This window comes from Channa argus, chromosome 3 (assembly GCF_033026475.1).
Source record: "Channa argus isolate prfri chromosome 3, Channa argus male v1.0, whole genome shotgun sequence".
NCBI classification, from domain to species: domain Eukaryota; kingdom Metazoa; phylum Chordata; class Actinopteri; order Anabantiformes; family Channidae; genus Channa; species Channa argus.
The window spans coordinates 1,901,782-1,920,864 of NC_090199.1; the positions used below are offsets into that span (position 1 = coordinate 1,901,782).

The window sequence follows — 19,083 nt, forward strand, 5'->3', positions numbered from 1 at the left end:
GCAGCTTTAGATTAAAGTGTCACTATTGTGAAATGTACTGGTTAAAGTCAGGTTGTTTAACACTAAACGACACCGGACGTGTTCGGATACAAAAGAAACGTGGCATTTAAAAAAAAAAAAAGACATTTGAAAAGAAGCTGTTTAACCTACAATGCACTACACGCAAACATTTCTGAACAGTAGCACCATCATGAAAGATTTATGCTGAACTCTTTTAAATCTAATAAACTGGAAACAATTACGATCTCAAAAAGTTTTTAAACTATTGAAAAGTGAAAACAAATATGACATAATATTGAAGATTCATGACAAAATCTGTATGTTCTTTATCAGGACAAACACAATTTGTCCACATAAATGTTTGATAAGTAATTTGAGTCCTTTTCAATGCAAAAGTATCATTTTTTTTAATGCTTTAATGTCCTAAATGGATTCAATCAAACTGTTGCTTAGACAGAAATCACTGAGTTTTACAACAGCGTGAACATTTTATGAATAAAAACTATTTTGGGTTCTCCTGCACATCACAGACAGACAGAGAACCTGGTTAAAAAAAGTTTTTTCCCCCGTTTTCCTGTTGCTGAGTCACATGACGCGTTCAATGAGCTGCCTTCACGGTCTCTGGTTACAGTCCGGAAAACGGGCTTCGTCTAGTCTAGTCCAAATAAAAAACTTGAAAAAAGTAAAAATAAAATACAGAGAGAAGAATTACACTAAAACCAAAATCAATTAATAGACAGATTATTTTTTTGAGAAAATAATCAGCAAATTAATAATAAAATAAATATAATTTCCAGTCTCTGGTCATTTATAATCATATAAATGTTTGTTTGTTTGTTTGTTTGTTTGTTTTGTTTCAGTAACACGTGTCAAGTTCACATTTTAGCATCCAAGACCCTTTTCAAACGTAAGAAAATTGAAAACATAATTATAACTAATCTCCAGCTTGTAAATATGAGCGGTAGTAAAATCAGAAAAAAACTGTCCAAACGTGTTTAAACAATGTCACGTTTGACTCTTTTCTTTTAAACGGTGACATTCGGCCACTCCCCACGTCACTGACACGTTCCCCCAACATCTCCGTCGGTCCCTGAATGCAGCGTGAGCCCTGGTTTATTAGAGCAGGACAAACAGGAGCTCGGTCCAGTTCGGGTTCACACTGACTCGGCCATGAAGGTCAAGGCGTCCAAGGTAAAGTCCAGAGGGGAGGAACGCGTGTGATGTGGCTCCGCAGAGATGGACGCTCCATGGTGACGTTTTCAGCCAAAAGCCACAATTCAAAGGTTTTCGGACGCTTTCTCCCGAGCTCCGCTCAGCTCGCAGCTTGTCACTGAAAGTTTTCGAACGACGGGCAGAAGTTTTGGGACGTTTTAGGGAAAGTGTGCGGGGGGGGGGCGAGTTTTTCGCCAGGTTTGAGAGATGTCGGAGCCGCAGAAGAGGGAAAGCCTTCCTGATGAGGGTGCAGGAAAGGGAATTCCTAACGACGGGAATGCCGCAAAAACCAAGGAGGTGAGTGCGTGTGCGCGCACAGCTGATGCTTGTGCACATGACAGCGGTAAAAAGAGCTGGACTCTGGTCCCGTTTGGCTCATAAAGAGGTTAAACAGTGATGGAGGAAAACTCGTGTCGTCAGATATTTACGAACTAAAGACGCAGATTTGTTTTTGATGAGCCTGACACGTTCTGCAAAGTAACTGGGATCTTTACCAGTTCCCACCGTCCGAGATGAAAACTTCAGTGTTTTATTAAGAAGTATTTCTTTTTCTTATCCACAACATGAGCGACGACAAGTATTTGTGAAGTAAAACGTCTCAGCAAAGCGCAGTTTTACGCTTCATACATGTGGTGCTGCAAATTGACTGTACTTAAATGAAGTTTTAGGTATTTGAGTATTTCCAATGTGGTAGAATTACACAAACCCATTACACTAGTACTTCCTTAAAAAGTACTTCTCTACGAGTAGCCTGTCACTTCATGTATGTCGAGCAGCACTTTATTTATTACTTGCTTTAACTGAACAAAAAAAAAAAAAACTAATAAAGGTTAATAAGTTTTTAACTCCGTGTAAAAAATGTTGAGGCCCACGTAAAAACAAATCTCTACATAGTGATCTAATTAATGAAAAAAGTAACTTCTATTTCATATAAACTTTTTAATTTTTCAATTGAAAAAGTCAGATCATTCAGTGTCTTAGATGGTTTGTCTCCAGAATACGTCAGAGCAAACTACACTTTTTACAAACTGATAATCAGTCAACCAGTTAAATCAGCCATTAACCCATGAAGTTAAGAATCATTAGTTATTGGTTATAACCTGGTCTGATGGGGCAGAGTTTAATTCTCACTCTGTGTCACCTAAAGGCAAATAAAATAAAAGTGCATGTTGAACATTCACCTGATTCACTTACGTTGAGTAAAACAGTGAAATGCAGCAAGTTGTGATCGTCTTATTTCCAAACGGCTCAAACCCAACGGCAGAGACGGGATTAGACAGAAAAAGCTGCAGCCTGATTAGAATGTGCAGTGTTTAACTGCACACAGCTTCCTTCACCATTCACCTGCTGTGTGATGGAAAAGGGACAACAGTTTATAGTGGAGCCTTTCACTCGTTGCACAAAGGATTTTATTTTTTTAAAATTGCTTTTTTCTCAAGTCCGTGCTTGCAAAGCTGGTAGAGGCTCAGTCAAAGCTGTGACTGATGCTTCGGGGGTTTGAACAAAGATCTGACTTAAGGAGCAAAATGCTTCAGTAAATGGGATCATTGAGGTTTTCATTCTGATTTTGAAGAACTTTGCAAAAATTATGTCAGTTTTCTAAATGTAAACACCACAAACGATGCAATGACCGAACAGCCGACATCTGAAGCTGCTGTACGTGATCTTTGACTTTGTTCAGACTCTGGCTGCTACATTCTGTGACTCTCGTTTCTGGACTTACACGTGTCTGTGTTTCAGGATTTCGACCTCGCTGCCCTCTACGTGTCGGACGCTCAGTACAACAGAAACATCTTCTTTGACACGTCGCCTCAGGCTGTGAGGTGAGAGCGGTTAGATTTTATAATTCTGGCTTTAGTTTTGCATTAAGACTCACATTTTTCAGCTGTGGACGTTTCACGCTCTGCTGAGTGAATCTGTACAGGTTAAAGAGGCCAAGTTACGTTTGCAGTATTTCTCCTTAAGCTCTGTAGGAAACAGTTCATTTTAGTGTCTGTCTACCTCCCATCACCGCCTCCATGAGTCCACTTTGTTCTGACGGGCCAGCTTAGACCCTGAATGGAGGTCCCTTCACTGACGACTGTCAAGGAACATTTTTGGACAATTCAGAGAAAATGTCTTGGAGCTGCAGGAAACCTTTTTGAAAACCTTCATCTATTGGCACTAGTTAAATTATCCTTTGTTTGGATAATTTGGCTTTTTATTTTTCTCTAATTGTGTTTTTACATGCATGAACAAATAGCACACACTGAGCAAAACCAACAACATGTGAATCCAGGCCTCATGTGTCTTATTTGTCTCCGCCCAAAAGCTCCGTTACTGTCCAAAAACTATGAAGGATCCACTCTTGTGTAGATTTAGAGCAACAGCAGCTTCATAATTTCAGATAACGCTGCGTCAGCTCAGTGTGTGTGTGTGTGTGTGTGTGTGTGTGTGTGTGTGTGTGTGTGTGTGTGTGTGTGTGTGTGTGTGTGTGTGTAGACTGTATCTGCTCTACAACCACTGGCTCCCACGGGTTTTCCTCTACTTCTTCATCCTGGTGGACCTGGCGCTGGCCCTCTTCGAGGAGCCGGCTGTAGTCCCTCTGCCTTTTTGGGTAAGTGTCCACAGTGATGTGGGACAAACAGCAGCGCTGGTTTCACACTTCCTCTTCTGCATGTGCAACACATGCATACACACACTTTACTTCTGCAGCTAGAAAAGGCTTAGTCAGCAGGAGGAGTTATCCAATGTGGGTTTTCTGTTAAAAGGCTAAAAGCAGGTTAAGTGTGTGTGTGTGATCCATTTAGAATTGGTATCAAAATGTTAAAAACATTAAAAGAGAATTAACTTTTCATTTCATTAGGCAAAATAGCAACACAGGCTCCTTAAAGAGACAGAACGATCCTTAGTTTTTGAGCTGTTTGGCTCATTTTTAGAAACGAAGCCAAGGATGATCACAGAAAACCTCAGTGATAAGTGACAGAAAGGGGGGAAAAAAGGCCTTTTAAAACAGTCGACCACAACAAGAAAAGCCTCCAGGAGGTCTGTGTATCTGTGACTTCATCAGAGTAAATGCGGAGGGTTTACCATCATGTAAACAGCTGATAAGTGTTAAAAACAGGAAAGCCGGAGATATTTAGGAAGCTTCCAGAGCTAGAACCCCGTGGGTCCGTGTGTTCAATCTGTTGGAATATGAAAGTTCATCCAATGTTTTTGATCAGACCCTTAAATGGAGGCACTGTCCAAATACTTATGGACATGGCTGCATTAACATCACTGGTATGTACGGTATATGTGGTGTCCTCAGTCCCTCAGTTGTGCTGTTTTCCAGATCACCATGTTGGCGGAGCTGCTCTGTCTGCTCGTCTTCACCGTTCGACTGTTCCACTATGCCAAAGTGATCCCTCGAGACAAGTTCTGGAAAGACCCCAAGAACATCTGCATCATCGTCATCCTCTTGGTAAGAGCAGCGGATTTACAAAGACTTTACAAAAAACGTCCTAGCGTCCAGTCTGCCTGGTCCCCTCGAGGGGACCCCGAGCTTTGTTTTGCTGTTTTTGGTTGTTTTGATGAATTGGTCTCAGCAGCCGCGCATTGTATATTCACCAAAGCAAAAACTGTAATATTATCTTGTATTTACAACATATCTCATTAATATTAGAACATTTCAGAAGCTGCCTTAGAAGGTTTTGTGTTGAAAAATGAAACGTGTAAAACACAGCAGCTTGACTGGCATCAGCAGCTAATTACAGATGCTGCTTCCAGCTGCAACAGCTCTACATCAGATTAGCGGTCAGACGTTTGCTAAAATTTAGAAGTTCATGACACACATGCACTTCCCGGTGCCGACAGGAAGCTAAGAGGCTACATAAGAGTCTCAGCATGTGGTTATTGCATCAGGTCAGCACTGATTTTATGAACCAAACTCCTTATATCATTCCGTGAAGTCCCGCTTCCACCTCCTTGTCCCCAGTCCTGCCGACGGTTGGTGGCCATCCAGTTTGGTTTCCGAGGTTTTGCTGGTGTTTGCTGTGAGCTGAGCCGAGTTCCTGTCTGTGACCTGCAGAGTCACAATGTGCTGAGGAGACTTTCTGCCTGTTGTTGTGAAACAACCTTTAACCAGAGAATTTGCCTCATCAGCAATTTTAAAGCAGAGAAGCTTCCTGGTGACTCAGTGACTCTGAAGCTGCCAGTCACACAGGATAATGAAATGCCATGAAATACTTCTGTGTAGTTTCCTCTAGTTTGAACCGATCTGTTCCTTCACTGATCGACATCACGATTCAACATTTTTCTCAGTTACTGTCAGGACTGCTGGCTCTTTATTATATTCTATTATATTCTATTATATATATATATATATATATAAATATATATAAATATAAATATATATATATATATATATATATATATATATATATATATATATATATATATATATATATATATATATAAATATTATATATTATATTATATATATATATATATATATATATATATATATATATATATATATATATATATATATATATATATATATATATATATATATATATATATATATAATATTTTTTTATTAGGATGTGATATAATTTTGTACACAGATTTATGTCCGAGCACATAGTTGGATTCTGTTCTTCAAACGTGATGTAACTAGAGCCACAACAATTAGTCCGTTGACCAATTGACAGAAATTTGGTGTCTCTTAATGTTTATTGCACACTGGCAATAAGAAGATCTCAGAATAACAAACGCAATTGAAAAACAGGCCTTAAAAAAAAAAGATACCTTTCTGAGTCGATAATGAAAGTGCAGTTGCAGCACCGGCTTTAACTCAGGTTAAAGTGAACACAGTTTATTGTTAGTCCTGGGTAAGTAGTGGGCTCTTATTTTGAAAAAAAAGTGGAGCTGAACAGTGATTAGCATTTCTACATGACTGATGTGGTCCCTCCCATCATGCACTGTGTGATGTTCTACATTATGGCTGCAGTTAGTGTCTTTGTGTTTTTTCCAGAACGTCCAGTGAATAATGAGGTGACTCTAAAAGGACATTAGAAGCTGTGTAGTTCGTTTTAATTGTCCCATATGACTTCGTTTCTTCCAGCTCACTCTGATAGATATGATCATCTATGGAGCTCTGGTGGCTACAAACTGTTATGCCGTCCGCTGGTCGCGAGTCCTGCGACCGCTCCTATTGGTCAACATCACGGAGGGACGGCAGGTAATGTCCTCCCCACCTGTCTCACCTGCAGCCCAGTCAGGCAGCCCTTAGGCTTCATTAACGTTGTTGTGTTAAATAACTTTTTGTGATTTTACACTTAACATTTTCTCACTGACTGCATCGGTGCAGTGTGTCGATCACACCGCTCTGTAATCTCTGGATCATCTCTGCAAACTTCCTGTTGCTAAACATGGAAACGTTTGATTTTATGAGCTGATGGCGCCTGAACGCATCATTACTTTGTGTTTGTGTGGATGAGGAGGGAGCGCCTGTTTCCTCTGGGAGGACGAGCAGCTGCAGATAACTCATGCAGCACCGGCTTGTGTGCGTTTGTTTGTGTTCAGCTCCGCAGAGCTTTCCGAAGCATCCGGAACGCTCTGCCCGAGATCTTCTACGTCTTCCTGCTCTTCATGTTCAGCGTCCTCATGTTCTCCCTCATGGCTCTGAAGCTGCTGGGCAAACGGTGAGTTCACACAATGGACATGTATTAATATGTTATTAGTATTATATATTTTGGTTAGAGGTGTGTTGTGGGTCCAAAATTATATTATATTAAATTAAAATAAAATTGTTGTGATGGAAGATTCAGTTTCACTTCTGCCTGATGAAGCATCATCGGTGTTGTGAGTGTAGTTTAGCCTGCAGGACTCCACAGACTGAAAGAGATGCAAAATGACTACAAACCAGTTGGTTCCATTTAGCTTTTTGGTGGGTTTGTTGTCTCTTTGCAGTTGTTTTGTATCTCATTTTGCATCTTTTAAGTAAACTCCATGACCTTAAAATAAGAGGTTCTGGTTCAGGGTTTTTCAGGTTTTATAAAAACAACATGTGTGTGTGCTAACATTAAGATTGTGTTTCTTAGAGGTCTGAAGACAATTGATGGATCTCCGTACTTCAGCAACTACCTGGAGGTGGTGTTTGATCTGTACGTCCTCGTCACCACCGCCAACAGTCCTGACATCATGTAAGACTTTTCTATTACAATGTCTTCACTGCGTGTTCTCAGATCAGTGTGTTAGTGTTGAGCTGGGCTGAGGTCAGAGCAGACCACTACCAGGACCAGGCTTGGAGCTGCACCTTGGGAACAAACCAAAGTTTAGAGTCAGTGTCACTCACCAGAAATCTTTTTCTTCATTGTGTGTTCATCCCTGCTGCACTGCTCGCAGTCTTCTTCTCTGATCTTGTTGTTGGCGTGTGGCAGCATGTTGTGACCACCTGTTGGAACAGTGAGAGGAACAACTCACACCACCCACGTGCTGAAAATGCAGACCCACAGCAGCACGAATCAGTGCTACTGAGTCAAACGAAACAGTTCTTCTCTTGACAAAACTGCATTAAAAATGACGTTGTTGACTGTTACGAAATAGCTTCAAAAAGTTTAAGTGTGTGTGTGTACACACTGTTGTATCACAACAGAAATCATCTGAAGGTGCTTTTACTGGTAACAGAACGATGAAGAACCGAACAAAAACCCTAAAGTGCCACCAAGTGAAGCAGCCCTACTTTTTACACAGTGTGATTGCAGATACTGTTTTTAAAGTACATTTCTTTATTATTTGTTAGTTATTCTTTATGCTGTAAAGTCAATGTTTTTTGCTTTTATTCTAAAAACATTTATAATAAAGAAGAAAAAATGTAGTCACAAACCACATGACCGTTGTTGTTGCTAGGGAGCGAGGACGGAGGAAGAAAAGAAAAAGACAGATTTTATTTTCTGCTCCTCTTGACAGGATGCCGGCCTACAACTACAATGACATCTTTGTGGTCTTCTTCATCTTGTACATCTTCATCAACACCTACATCTTCATGACTGCCTTCTTGGCCGTCGTCTTCAACAATTACAAAAAGCACCTGAAGGTACGAAGCGAATGAGAAGGAGTCATTCACCAGTTTGCACTAAATTCACAGACCCCCACAAAAAGCTTTTCATGCTCATTAAACCCCAAAAGGCTCAATTTAAATTCGATTCCTGATTTGTTTGCAGCTTCTATGACTTATATTCAGCTCTTAGCACTTTTCAAATGCAACTGTCCCACGTTCCATATGTTCATATTAATTAAACAAACTTCTTAAAACTAAATTAAACATTGAAGATTTGTGATTTTTCCGGGGACAGTAATATGTGTCTGTGGAAGAAAAAGAATGACATGCAGTAAATGTCTTCAGGTGTCCCTGGATCTAGAGACTTAGTCCATCATAACTTAGTCAGTGTAGTGATTTTCTCTGTGGTTCAACTCTTCTGATGTTTGATGATTGATTCTTTCAGAGCCATAATGAACTGATAAATATGTGTAAGTTATTTATCTGGGCTACTTCCTTTCTGTAATTAGGACTTTAACGTGTCGTCGTCCTCTTTGTCCGACAGGAGGAGGTACGGCAGCTGGTGAGGGCCAAAAGGCACAAGATGGTGCGAGCGTTTGCCGTTTTACAGGAGCGAAGGGGGGAGGGGGGCGAGCTGGTGGTGTCCCAGGCCAACTGGAATCAGGTGGTCCGACTGGTCCAGCCCAACATCAGCAACGCCCACAGAGAGCTGCTGTGGAGCGTGTGTGATGACAAGAACCAGGGCTTCATCGGTGGGACACACACACACTAACACACACACACACACTAACACACACACACTAACACACACACACACACACACGTTGACAGTAGTGACTTACAATCATGTTTCTTCAGTAGCTGATTTGTTAATTTTCAAAACAAGACATTCTGGTGAAAAAAGTCCCACATTCCAAAAAAATGACAGAGATGTTTGATGAGCTTTAGCGTTTTATGCCCACATGTGTTACACACTACTCTAATATCTAACACAAAATAATCCCACGGCTCTTCTAGACTTTGGAAAAGACTTGTTCAAGTGAATCAAATTCTAATCAGGATAATAATAATAATAATAATAATAATAATAATAATGCTCATTTTGATGCTGGGAAAAATGTGTTCACCATCTTTTACAGCTCTGGAATAGGTTTCTATGGGAAAATTGCTTTTTACAAATCAAATCCACGGCTTTCAGCTTGTCCCTTCCGGGCTCAGCGGAACATGTGGCCTTCTGCATCCCAACCCTATGCTCTACCGATGAGCCACCAGGCCCCCCACTGAGTAAAAGTACATTTGAGTACTCGCCGATAGTCGATGCAAGTACTGAACAGTTTTTCTTCTAGTTGATAACTAGATCTTAAGACTTTTTAGCACAGCAGTTTGTTTTCCGCTTTAGTTCTGTCCGCATCTATTATCCTAAAACGGCTCCAAACCACAGGTATTTTTCCACCTGCATATGGTAACGTGGTATCAGGGGCAGTATCGGAAGTTTCACAAGTATGAGTAGAAGCACATGAAGGCAGGATGTTTGATACTGATACTATCAGCATCAGGCTCAAATGTGTGAGCCATGCGTTTAAGTCAAGTAATCTGATTACTGCTATGCCGCATGTGAACATGTAGCTGGAGTAACCAGGATACTACCATCAATGTAGACACTCAGATAACGTACATAACCTGCTTCGAATGAATAACCAGGCTTTCAACTTGCTGCATGTTCCCTGCAGCTTATTGGACATGACAGGACATTATGACCAGAACAGATTGTCACCATGATTGGACACATTCTTCTCTTTTTTTTAGATCTGATCATCAGGTCAGATCATTACACTCTGCAGCAGCGAGTGACCACAGATGTGTTGTTAATGATGGCTCATCCATGAAGCTTCGTTTATGTGCGGTTTTGCACTGTCTCTGTCTACAGTGACAGCGCAGCTCTTAGACCCACAAACTGCTGCCCACAGAGTCCTGCTGAGTCACTATCTTCAGACTCATCGTCCTCCGAGAGGAAGTCAAACTCTGCTTTGTCACTGAGTTCAGGTCAAAGCGGAGAAAAAGTCAAACAATGCAGCTGGCAGCCCGAGTGTCTGACTGTGGTTCTGGACACAGGTTTCTGATGTCCAGATCTGAGAGGTCACGGAGCTGTAATTGGGTTTTGCTGCCCAGTGGTCTCCAGTCTACTTACCCTGCCTGTTTCCACCCTGTGCAACAACTTTTGTTCACACGTTCTTATGAATTCACACGTTTCTTTACATGACTGATCTCAAAACACATAAAAAAAAATTGTGATACATGTTGTGATGTGTTAATGATGTTGTTGGTTAGTGCAGGATTCATGGGAACTCAGCTAAAGAGGGGGTCTCAACACGTCCGGTATCAACTTTGTCACTATATTTAGCGAGTATTCAGACCCTTCCAACGACCCTTTTTCCAAAAAAGTAACATGAAATCACGTATTGTTCTCGCTCTTCTCAATGAGTAGCACGTCCTGCCATAGGCCCCTTCCAGCTACAGTCCGAGCAGGAGATGTTCACCCGTCCGCCGCATACTGACAGGCACAAAGCAGCCGCTGGTAGCTAAACCAGTGAGAGAATACAATAAAAGGAAATGCAGCAAATGGGTGTGTTTGTGTTTTTACGTGTGCTGACTGCAACCTTACGTCAAGTGAAACACCACTGATGTCTGAGGCTAAACTCTCCTAACACTGTCTGAGTTCATATGTGGAACAGGAATAAATATTAGTTTGGATTTAGCCGATTTTAGCAAGATAAAACAAGTTTTGTTTTGTTTTTTTAACTTTTTTGAAGAGCTGATATCTCACAAACCCATACACATTACTTTAAAATATCACTTTATACTTTATTGATTTAAAAATGATATTTTATGCTTATTATTTCATATTTGGATGGTTGGTCGACAGGTAAGTTGGCGTTCGTCCAGCTGGCCGACCTCCTGAACATCGAGGTGATCACACTCAAGTCGAGGCCACATCCACTTCAGAGTTGTTGTCCCAGGCTTTACCTGTCGGCCCCCAGCCGCCTCATCTGCCGCATGGTCCAGCACCGGTGAGAATCACCAGGATGTTTATCTGTCTGGGTTTTTCTTGGGCAGCATGGGGTTTATTGAAAACTGAAAAGTGGGGTGTGGGTTGGCTGTGGCTCAGGTGGGTAAGAGGCTTGTCTGCTAATGGCATGTGTCAAATTGTCCTTGGGCAAAGCACTAAACCTCATGATGTGACCTGCAGAAGCACCACTACCTAATGAGCATTACACCAAAACTCTTTTTCTTCTTTCAGGGCCTTTGTAATAGCCTACGACCTGCTCATTCTGGTGAATGCCGTGTTCATCGGCTTGGACGAAGAGAATCCGTTGATCGCTAACTCTGAATGGGTATTTTTGAGTCTCTACCTCCTGGAGATCTTGCTGAAGCTCTATGTCTTCGAACCCAGGAGTTTCTTCTCCAAAAACAGCTTCTGGAACTGGTGAGGATGAGCTGAAGTCTACACCATCTCCCCCTCATGTCACATTTACTCTTGTGGTGACTAGCTGAGAGTTTGTAGTAACTACAGGGCTCTGGGTACCAGTGTTACTCATCCACAGGCAGCTCAAGGTTAATTTCAACTAATGTTTACGTGGACAAATTGAAGAATAGTAGAGAACTTCTGCTTCAAGGTTTCTGAGAGGTCTCAGGTTTGGAAAAACGTGATTTTTATTAGGGCTCCAAATCTGCAGAGATTTTTATTTGGCCATAAACTGTTAAATCGACCAGATTCATGCGTGATATTTTTATTTGGGTGGGTACTGATGAGATGCAGCATGTTATCTTTGGTGTTCAGGGCTACATCAGATTGATATCTGGACATCAAACAAAGTTATTACACCCGCTGGTTTGAACACAGTCAAGATCACACAGCAGCATTTCCTAAGACTAATAATAACCACTCTGACGATATATGTGCTTCAGCTTCAACAGTAGATGTAGTTTTTTTTTTTTCCCCTTCAATAATTCAGTTGTCATGACAGAAACGCAGAGATATGTCACTGATAACTGCATTTTGTGATCTGCTGAAGCACAATATAGAGAACAGAGGACTTACACGCTGAACAATGCTGCTAAACCTGGTCAAGAGATAAAATTAAAAACAAACATTGTGACATCTGCATTTCTTTTAAATCTATTTTGAACATATTTTCTTCTTCATGGTGACAAAGTTCCCCAACAAGGATCAATAAACGCTAAGGTGCACAAGTGCTGATTTATTCTGAGTAGAAAATAAGTTTCCTGAGCTTTGATACACGTAAGAGTCGCTGCAGACCTACACAGTAACCGCAGTTCACAGAGGCTCACAGAGGCCCCGGTTTGCACATCTCACAAATAGTGCAGAGATGTGCATCGAGCGAGCTGATTGGACAATGTCGGGAGTCAGGATAATAACGGGAATAGAACTGGATAGAAGTAAAAGAGAAAAAGTAGAAGAAATGCAACACTTCATATCTGTGTAGATGTTCACACTGATGTTGTATTGTATTTATATATGTTGTCTTTAGAGAATTCATCTTAATTTCCCTGTGTTTTGATAAAAGGCCGTACTTTTATTGGAACATAACAGGGTCTCACGCGTCTCGTTTTGATTCCAAAAAGAAAATTAATAAAAAAGGAAAATATGAAAGGTTGGGTTTATAGCGTACTATACTTCACTTGGGACACAAACTATTTGGTTAAGGAAAACTGATAGAGTTTCACAATTTACCATTTGGTCAATGAAACGGATCAAATTATTCTTTATTTTCATCAATTGAGGTTTGTTAAACGTGATAAAAAATTAAAAAAATATAATTCCGCCTTTAGTCTGTCTGGCTTCCCTACATCATCTGTGGCTCTCAGCTCGATGCCCATTGGATATAAACTATTACAACACGTCACAAACACATAAAATACTGAGGTTGTCTGGAACTTTTTGGGTAATGTCCAGGTTAATGTGAAAGGTTTGGTGCTGATGAAAATGTGTATAATGTGATGCAAAATATGTTTTATCATTTGCTTGTTGGTTGTGAATTTATGTCCTACAATATGAGAAGCTCGTAATACATTGTAATGACAAATCCCAAATCAACGAGCTGTCATATCCATTTCACACAGCTTATCCACATCCCAGATTATAAGTACGAGGTATGTGACATATGTTTCAGTCCTTGTAGATTATCTGCCGCTTTGACCTTCGGTCGTACGCCTGGTAAGCGCTTGGACCAGCTCACTGATGCTTGAGGCAGCGGTTGCATTGTATCATTAAGGAGGAAAAAAAATGTTTCAATTAAAGTTTGGTAAAGATTGTTCAGACTTGAATTTGATGTGTATTCTACTGTTAAAAGTCTTTAAGTGAGAAATCAAAACTATAAGTTACATTTGTATTTTGGGTGGTTTTCTGTGCATGTGGCCAAATCCAAAACCTAAATCCTAATCTTGTTGTTGCTGCACTTTGGAGGCTGTGACGAACGTTTCCACCCACTAAAGATCATAGTTTTGATTTCTCATTTGCAGTTTTAGCTTATTCTTTCAGCCTTTTTGTAGCCAGTTTATTAGGTCCACCTGTACAATCTAATGCAATTCCATCCAGCAGCTCAGACACAACATCTGTTTTTACAAAAAGCTTTGTCTGAGTTCTGTTGGCAGTTTAAGGAATAAAATGGGCACATGATATGAGCATGACAGTAAAAACTTACAATGCTGTCAGTGCCACCGCATCACTGTAACCTCAGTGCTACCACAGCTAAATAACTGTTGGAGCATCGATGTTACTACGACCTTTGACTTTACGACACAATGGTTGCGTTGGATTGCATTTGCTTGTACAGATGTTTCTAATAATATAGACACTGCGTTAAACTTTGAGCCACTTGAAACTCTTTTGCTGCAGCTGTTGACTTTTGTTTTGGGTTTATTTGGCAGTTTTGCTTTTATTTATTAAAGTTGTGCTGGTGAGTGACTATGGTCAGTCATGTTTGCAGGAAACGTGTGCTCATGGACGTCTTATCACAACTGGATACCAGACTCAAACGTGGTGCCCAGTCACATCAATGACAACTGCTTGAATCTGGTTTCAGGCTTTGATTCCATATTGTAGCCATCTGGGATCTGAGTCCAGGAAGCGTAAGCGCCTTTCAACCACAACTTCATAGCACACTCCATCCCTTTTTATAAAGTCTGGGAATCTTTTATGAATTGAAAACATCCATATTTTAAACTATAAAGAATGATGCATCTTTGGGTCTGATTTTTGTTTGTCTCAGTGTGGCAGCCAAAAACACCCAAACCCAGAACTGGATTTACCAAAGCACAGTGGATCAGACAGAGCCCACAAACAGGGGCAACAGCAGATCATTTGAGTCAAAAGAAACAGTAGTATAATAAGAAAATGTTCTAAGAACTAATATAAATTCATAGAACAGCAAGAGGTGTTGGTTCCTCAGACCCGAGTGGACCTGTGAAGATCTGGTATCCAGCTTTGTTGATACGCCCATGGTACGTTTCCCCTTCACGTGAACCCAAATGCTGGAGAAACGACAAGCTTCACTTGCACATAATGCCGGTTTTGCTTTCAGCGATGCCACTGTTGAAGAAGGGCATTGGGTTCAATTTGAATGTGTACTTTCCTAATATTTGTCGTTGCTTTCCAGGTTTGACACCATCATCATTGTGTCCGCTCTCATTGCCACAATCATCAACTCGGCTCTGAAGTCGTGTAAGGGCAGTTTTCTTTCCATTAAAGACAGTTCAGTTTAGTTCAGCTGTTTCATATCATCATCAAATTCATATATTTTGTAAATTGTTACAATAATCACTAAATAATTTGTTACTGTATTTATGGACAACACAAAAGTAGAAACTAATTTCCCTCCTGGAACAAGATCTTGTTGTGTTCAATGTTATTATTCCTCTCCTGTTGTAGCGGGGGGTTACACCAGCCGGGAGATCCTGGACATCATCTTCATCCTGCGAGTCCTCCGGCTGATCCGGGTGGTGGACAGTATCGGAAGGTTCAATCCTTGGCTGCACTTTTGACTATTTTTATACAGTTATCACTTGCTCATCTGTTTTGTTTGGTCCATATTTCTACATTACGCCCATCTAAAGGGTTTTTTTTCACAAATGATGACAACTAGCACATATCCCCTGTTAGGTTTCGCACCATCATCAACACCCTGATCAGGATTGGACCAGCCATCCTCACGTTTGGACAGCTCATTGTCGTAAGTTGCTGCCGAGAAAAGTGTTGGGTTTTTGTTTTGTTTTTTTAAGACGAGCCTGGAAGTATTTCCTGCCACTGCAGAAACATCAGATGGACTGTTTTTGCTAAGAAAATGCTAAAATGTGCCTCAAAATTCTCATTACCTGCTCAAAATATTAATGTTATTACCAAAATATTAGCCTTAGTTATTGTTAGTGAGCGCTGCATATTCACTGCCTGATTTACATAGATCAGTCTTTACCAGCAATCTAAATCCAGTATATTGCACAAATCTAAATTTTGTACTGATGGTTCTAGATAAAAAGTTTGGTGGATCCCAGTTATTTTAATTTTATCAGAGGGGACATGAATTATGATATGGTTATCGAGTGGTTTTTGAGATCTTTTAGTCCAGATCAACCGACTGACCACTAACCTCTGCAGAGACATTTTGCTAAAATCTTCTGCTAGAGGCTCTGGCTCCATCTGGATAATTCTCTTCTTCAGGTGGTGTACTACATCTTTGCCATGGTGGGGATGGAGCTGTTCAAAGGAAAGGTGAACTTTTATGATAAGGACTCGGCTGACCCAGCGAAGGCCTACTGTGGAAACCCTCTTCTCCAAAAAACAGCCTTCGCAGAATCCGACTACTGCAAGAACAATTTTAACAATGTGGTGTCATCCTTCGTCTTGCTGGTGGAGCTCACTGTGGTCAACCAGTGGCACGATATCCTTTAGCTGAACAGTACAAAGATGGTCTTTGGAGGGAAAAACATCGCTGATAGTGCCTTATCTGCAACAGCACTGCAATGTCACTACATGACTTTACTTGGATTAATGTCATGTAACTCCAAGCAGTTGAGGTTGCATAGTCATTTTAAATGATTAAAAGTGGGGAAGTCTCAATTTTTACTTTTGTATCTTTACTTTTACTAGATCTTTACTTTTTCCTCTTCAATTATCTTAAAATAGCTCTAAACATTTTCCACCTCTGCCTTCCTGTGGAGGTTAACATGGTATCACGTGTATCGGTTAAGTTTTACAAGTTCAAATACAAGTACACAAAGGCAGGATCAGGCCTGATGTGTCTGATACTGGTAGCAGCATTGTGAAATCCCTAGTTAAGAGATTCCAGACATTTTCCAGACATCTTTGCAAAGTTTGATTTTCTGTGATTCTTTAACGCTGGTCCACTGCTCAGCAGCGGCTTCGCCACTGTCACCCACGTGTCAGCGAGGATCTTCTTCGTCCTCTTCCACATCTTGGTCGTTATCGTCATCATCAAGTAAGACTGACTGTACCAGCTGGCTTCCACAATCATCTGTCACAAAAATTAATTTTACATTTTTTAACTCTCATTAGCTGACAGCACCAAATACAAACAGGCTGAAATTTTATATGTATATGGTTGTGGAAATACTTCCTTTACTGCTCCTAGCATCAGCCGCCACCAATAACATCACCACTGTTTAATTCTTTAACAACTTTTTCCAGTCAAGTTTCCTTGTAACTGTAAAGGAAAATAAATCAAAGGTCAAGTCCAAGTGCACCATCATGTCAAACCTGTCACCTGTCTACCTGCTGTCTTTCAGCATCTTCGTGTCGTTCATCCTCGAGGCGTTTTATGTGGAGTACTCGGTGGATAAAAGCGACCTGCAGACCTCTCTGGAGAAGAAAATTGAGGAACTGGAGCTGGCTGTGGCACAGTAGGTTACCATGACGATGAACATGCACGTGTACGTACATGTAGGCCTGTAAACGATTGACAGCAGTGTTAAATGGATGGTTTAAAGGACCAAATCACTGCTTTGATATGAACTAAAACGAAAGTATATTTAAAGTCCGGCTATCCAGGCTCATATCTGCTAGTTAAAATCGTCCCTGCTTCAAACTGCGTCTTCACACATTTGTATATTTGTTTGTTTGTTTGTTCTTGCTTAACTTGTCAGTTTGTATCATTAAAAAAAAATCATATTGTGTAATTTAGTTGTCATGTCACCTTGTGCATGTTTTGCATAATACGTTGTCACTTTTTGGAAACTTTATTGTTTGTGCAAAATTACCAACACTTTGTAGTTATTGATTAGTTTTTGTTTATTTAGCTTTTTTTAATGGTTGTTTTGTGTCACTTTGTGATGGCTTTGTTTTTCTTGGATTTGTCATTTCATCATTGTTTTGCATCTTTTCTCATGGTTGTTTTGTTTTACTTTGTAGTTGCTTTGACTTTGTTTAAAAAACAAAATATTGCCAGTCGTTTCATACAGACGTCCTGTTTGCTGCTAATCACTTTCTGACTCTGGTGGAATGGATGAAACAAATCGTACTTTTATATTCGGCTTAAAATGACTTCCTCTTGATTTTGGTGTGTGTGTGTGTGTGTGTGTGTGTGCGCTTCAGCGTGACTGTCATAGCTGAGAACTGCAATCTGATTGGTTAGTGGTTTTGGGATATTTATAGTTTGTAAAACTCAATAAAAGCCAGAGACATGTTTTAATAATGGTCCTTGTTTTGTCAACCAGGGAGAAGATGGATGATAACTTGGTGAACAACATGGAAACCATTGACAACGACCTTGGAACCGGGGCTTCGCCAACCGCACACAAACCGGCTCTGATGTTTAAAATCGGCTCAAAAAGTAAGAAACACTCAGAGCTGAAGGCAAAAGTGATGCAGGCTAATGGCATTTGGAGGAAAGATGAGATGATGTTTGGATGAGAAGTGAAGGAAGGTTTAAAATAAGGAGGTTTATTTTGAAAGGGACAAAGTAACAGAAGCTTCATATGGTCAAATTAAAACGACTAATTTCTGAGGAACACATACATAGATCAGATAAATATTGGTGTGTTGCTGATTCACTGGGTGTTTTCTGTCAGGATATCGGACGGTCGACACCTTTTTGCAGCGGATGTTCGAGGGCGATCTCGACCCTGAAGACTTCGGAGAGAACGATGATCCAGACGCTCAGACAAACGGGAACTTTGCAAACCCAACTTTCAGCTCTGTATAGACATTTGTATATATATCTATATATTTATATAGATGTATATCTCTATATAAGGGACCAGATTGTATCATCTTTCCAGTTTTATACTCTGCATCGTCTCTGAGTGTCAGATATGTTTAAATCTGATGTTTATACGGTGGCATCAATACAATCAGGTAATGATCTGAATCTTTTTCTGCTATATTTTTATATTTCTGTCTGGTGGCTGTGAGTAGGAAATCAGTATTTCTCACATAAAGAATATTCACACTGTGGCAGGTTTGTTCATCTTTATTTTCCTTCTTTGCTCTGAACACAAAAACCAGAGGAACACGTTTACCACAACTCAGTGGTCAGATACGTTAAAACATGTTTTTAAACTTTTATATAGTAAATGTAAAAAAAATTCTGTTGGAAAAAAAAACAGGAAAAAGTAAACTTTGCCTTGAAAATGTCAAATGTGTCAGTTTCAATTTTGGTGAAAATACTGCATTTGTGCTGCTTTTTGTTCCAAACGTAGAGACTTAAAATAAAGGGAATCGTACATTAAAATAAATAATGTTCATGTTGTAGTATAAAAAACATTAAGTAAAAGTAAAATAAGCACACAATACTTTGCTCATGTTGAGGAAAGTT

At 40.2% G+C, this 19,083-nt stretch overlaps 1 protein-coding gene across 4 annotated transcripts; it reads left to right on the forward strand.

The window, feature by feature from the left end:
* Positions 1-1,092: 1,092 nt before the first annotated feature.
* On the forward strand, positions 1,093-18,906 carry tpcn3 (two pore segment channel 3). 4 transcript variants are annotated; one of them, XM_067499495.1, is made up of 20 exons: positions 1,093-1,509; positions 2,953-3,035; positions 3,694-3,808; positions 4,526-4,654; positions 6,299-6,415; positions 6,760-6,878; positions 7,278-7,379; positions 8,146-8,272; positions 8,781-8,988; positions 11,160-11,304; positions 11,535-11,720; positions 13,379-13,408; positions 14,914-14,978; positions 15,186-15,273; positions 15,417-15,486; positions 15,936-16,191; positions 16,659-16,749; positions 17,057-17,170; positions 17,984-18,099; positions 18,338-18,906. In XM_067499495.1, exons 1-20 carry the CDS (start codon positions 1,420-1,422, stop codon positions 18,469-18,471), a joined length of 2,385 nt encoding a protein of 794 aa, XP_067355596.1. In that variant the 5' UTR covers positions 1,093-1,419; the 3' UTR covers positions 18,472-18,906. The 4 variants fall into 4 exon arrangements, with proteins under 4 accessions (XP_067355596.1, XP_067355598.1, XP_067355597.1 ...); XM_067499497.1 differs by having other exon boundaries at positions 15,972-16,191; XM_067499496.1 differs by lacking the exon at positions 13,379-13,408.
* Positions 18,907-19,083: the final 177 nt, after the last annotated feature.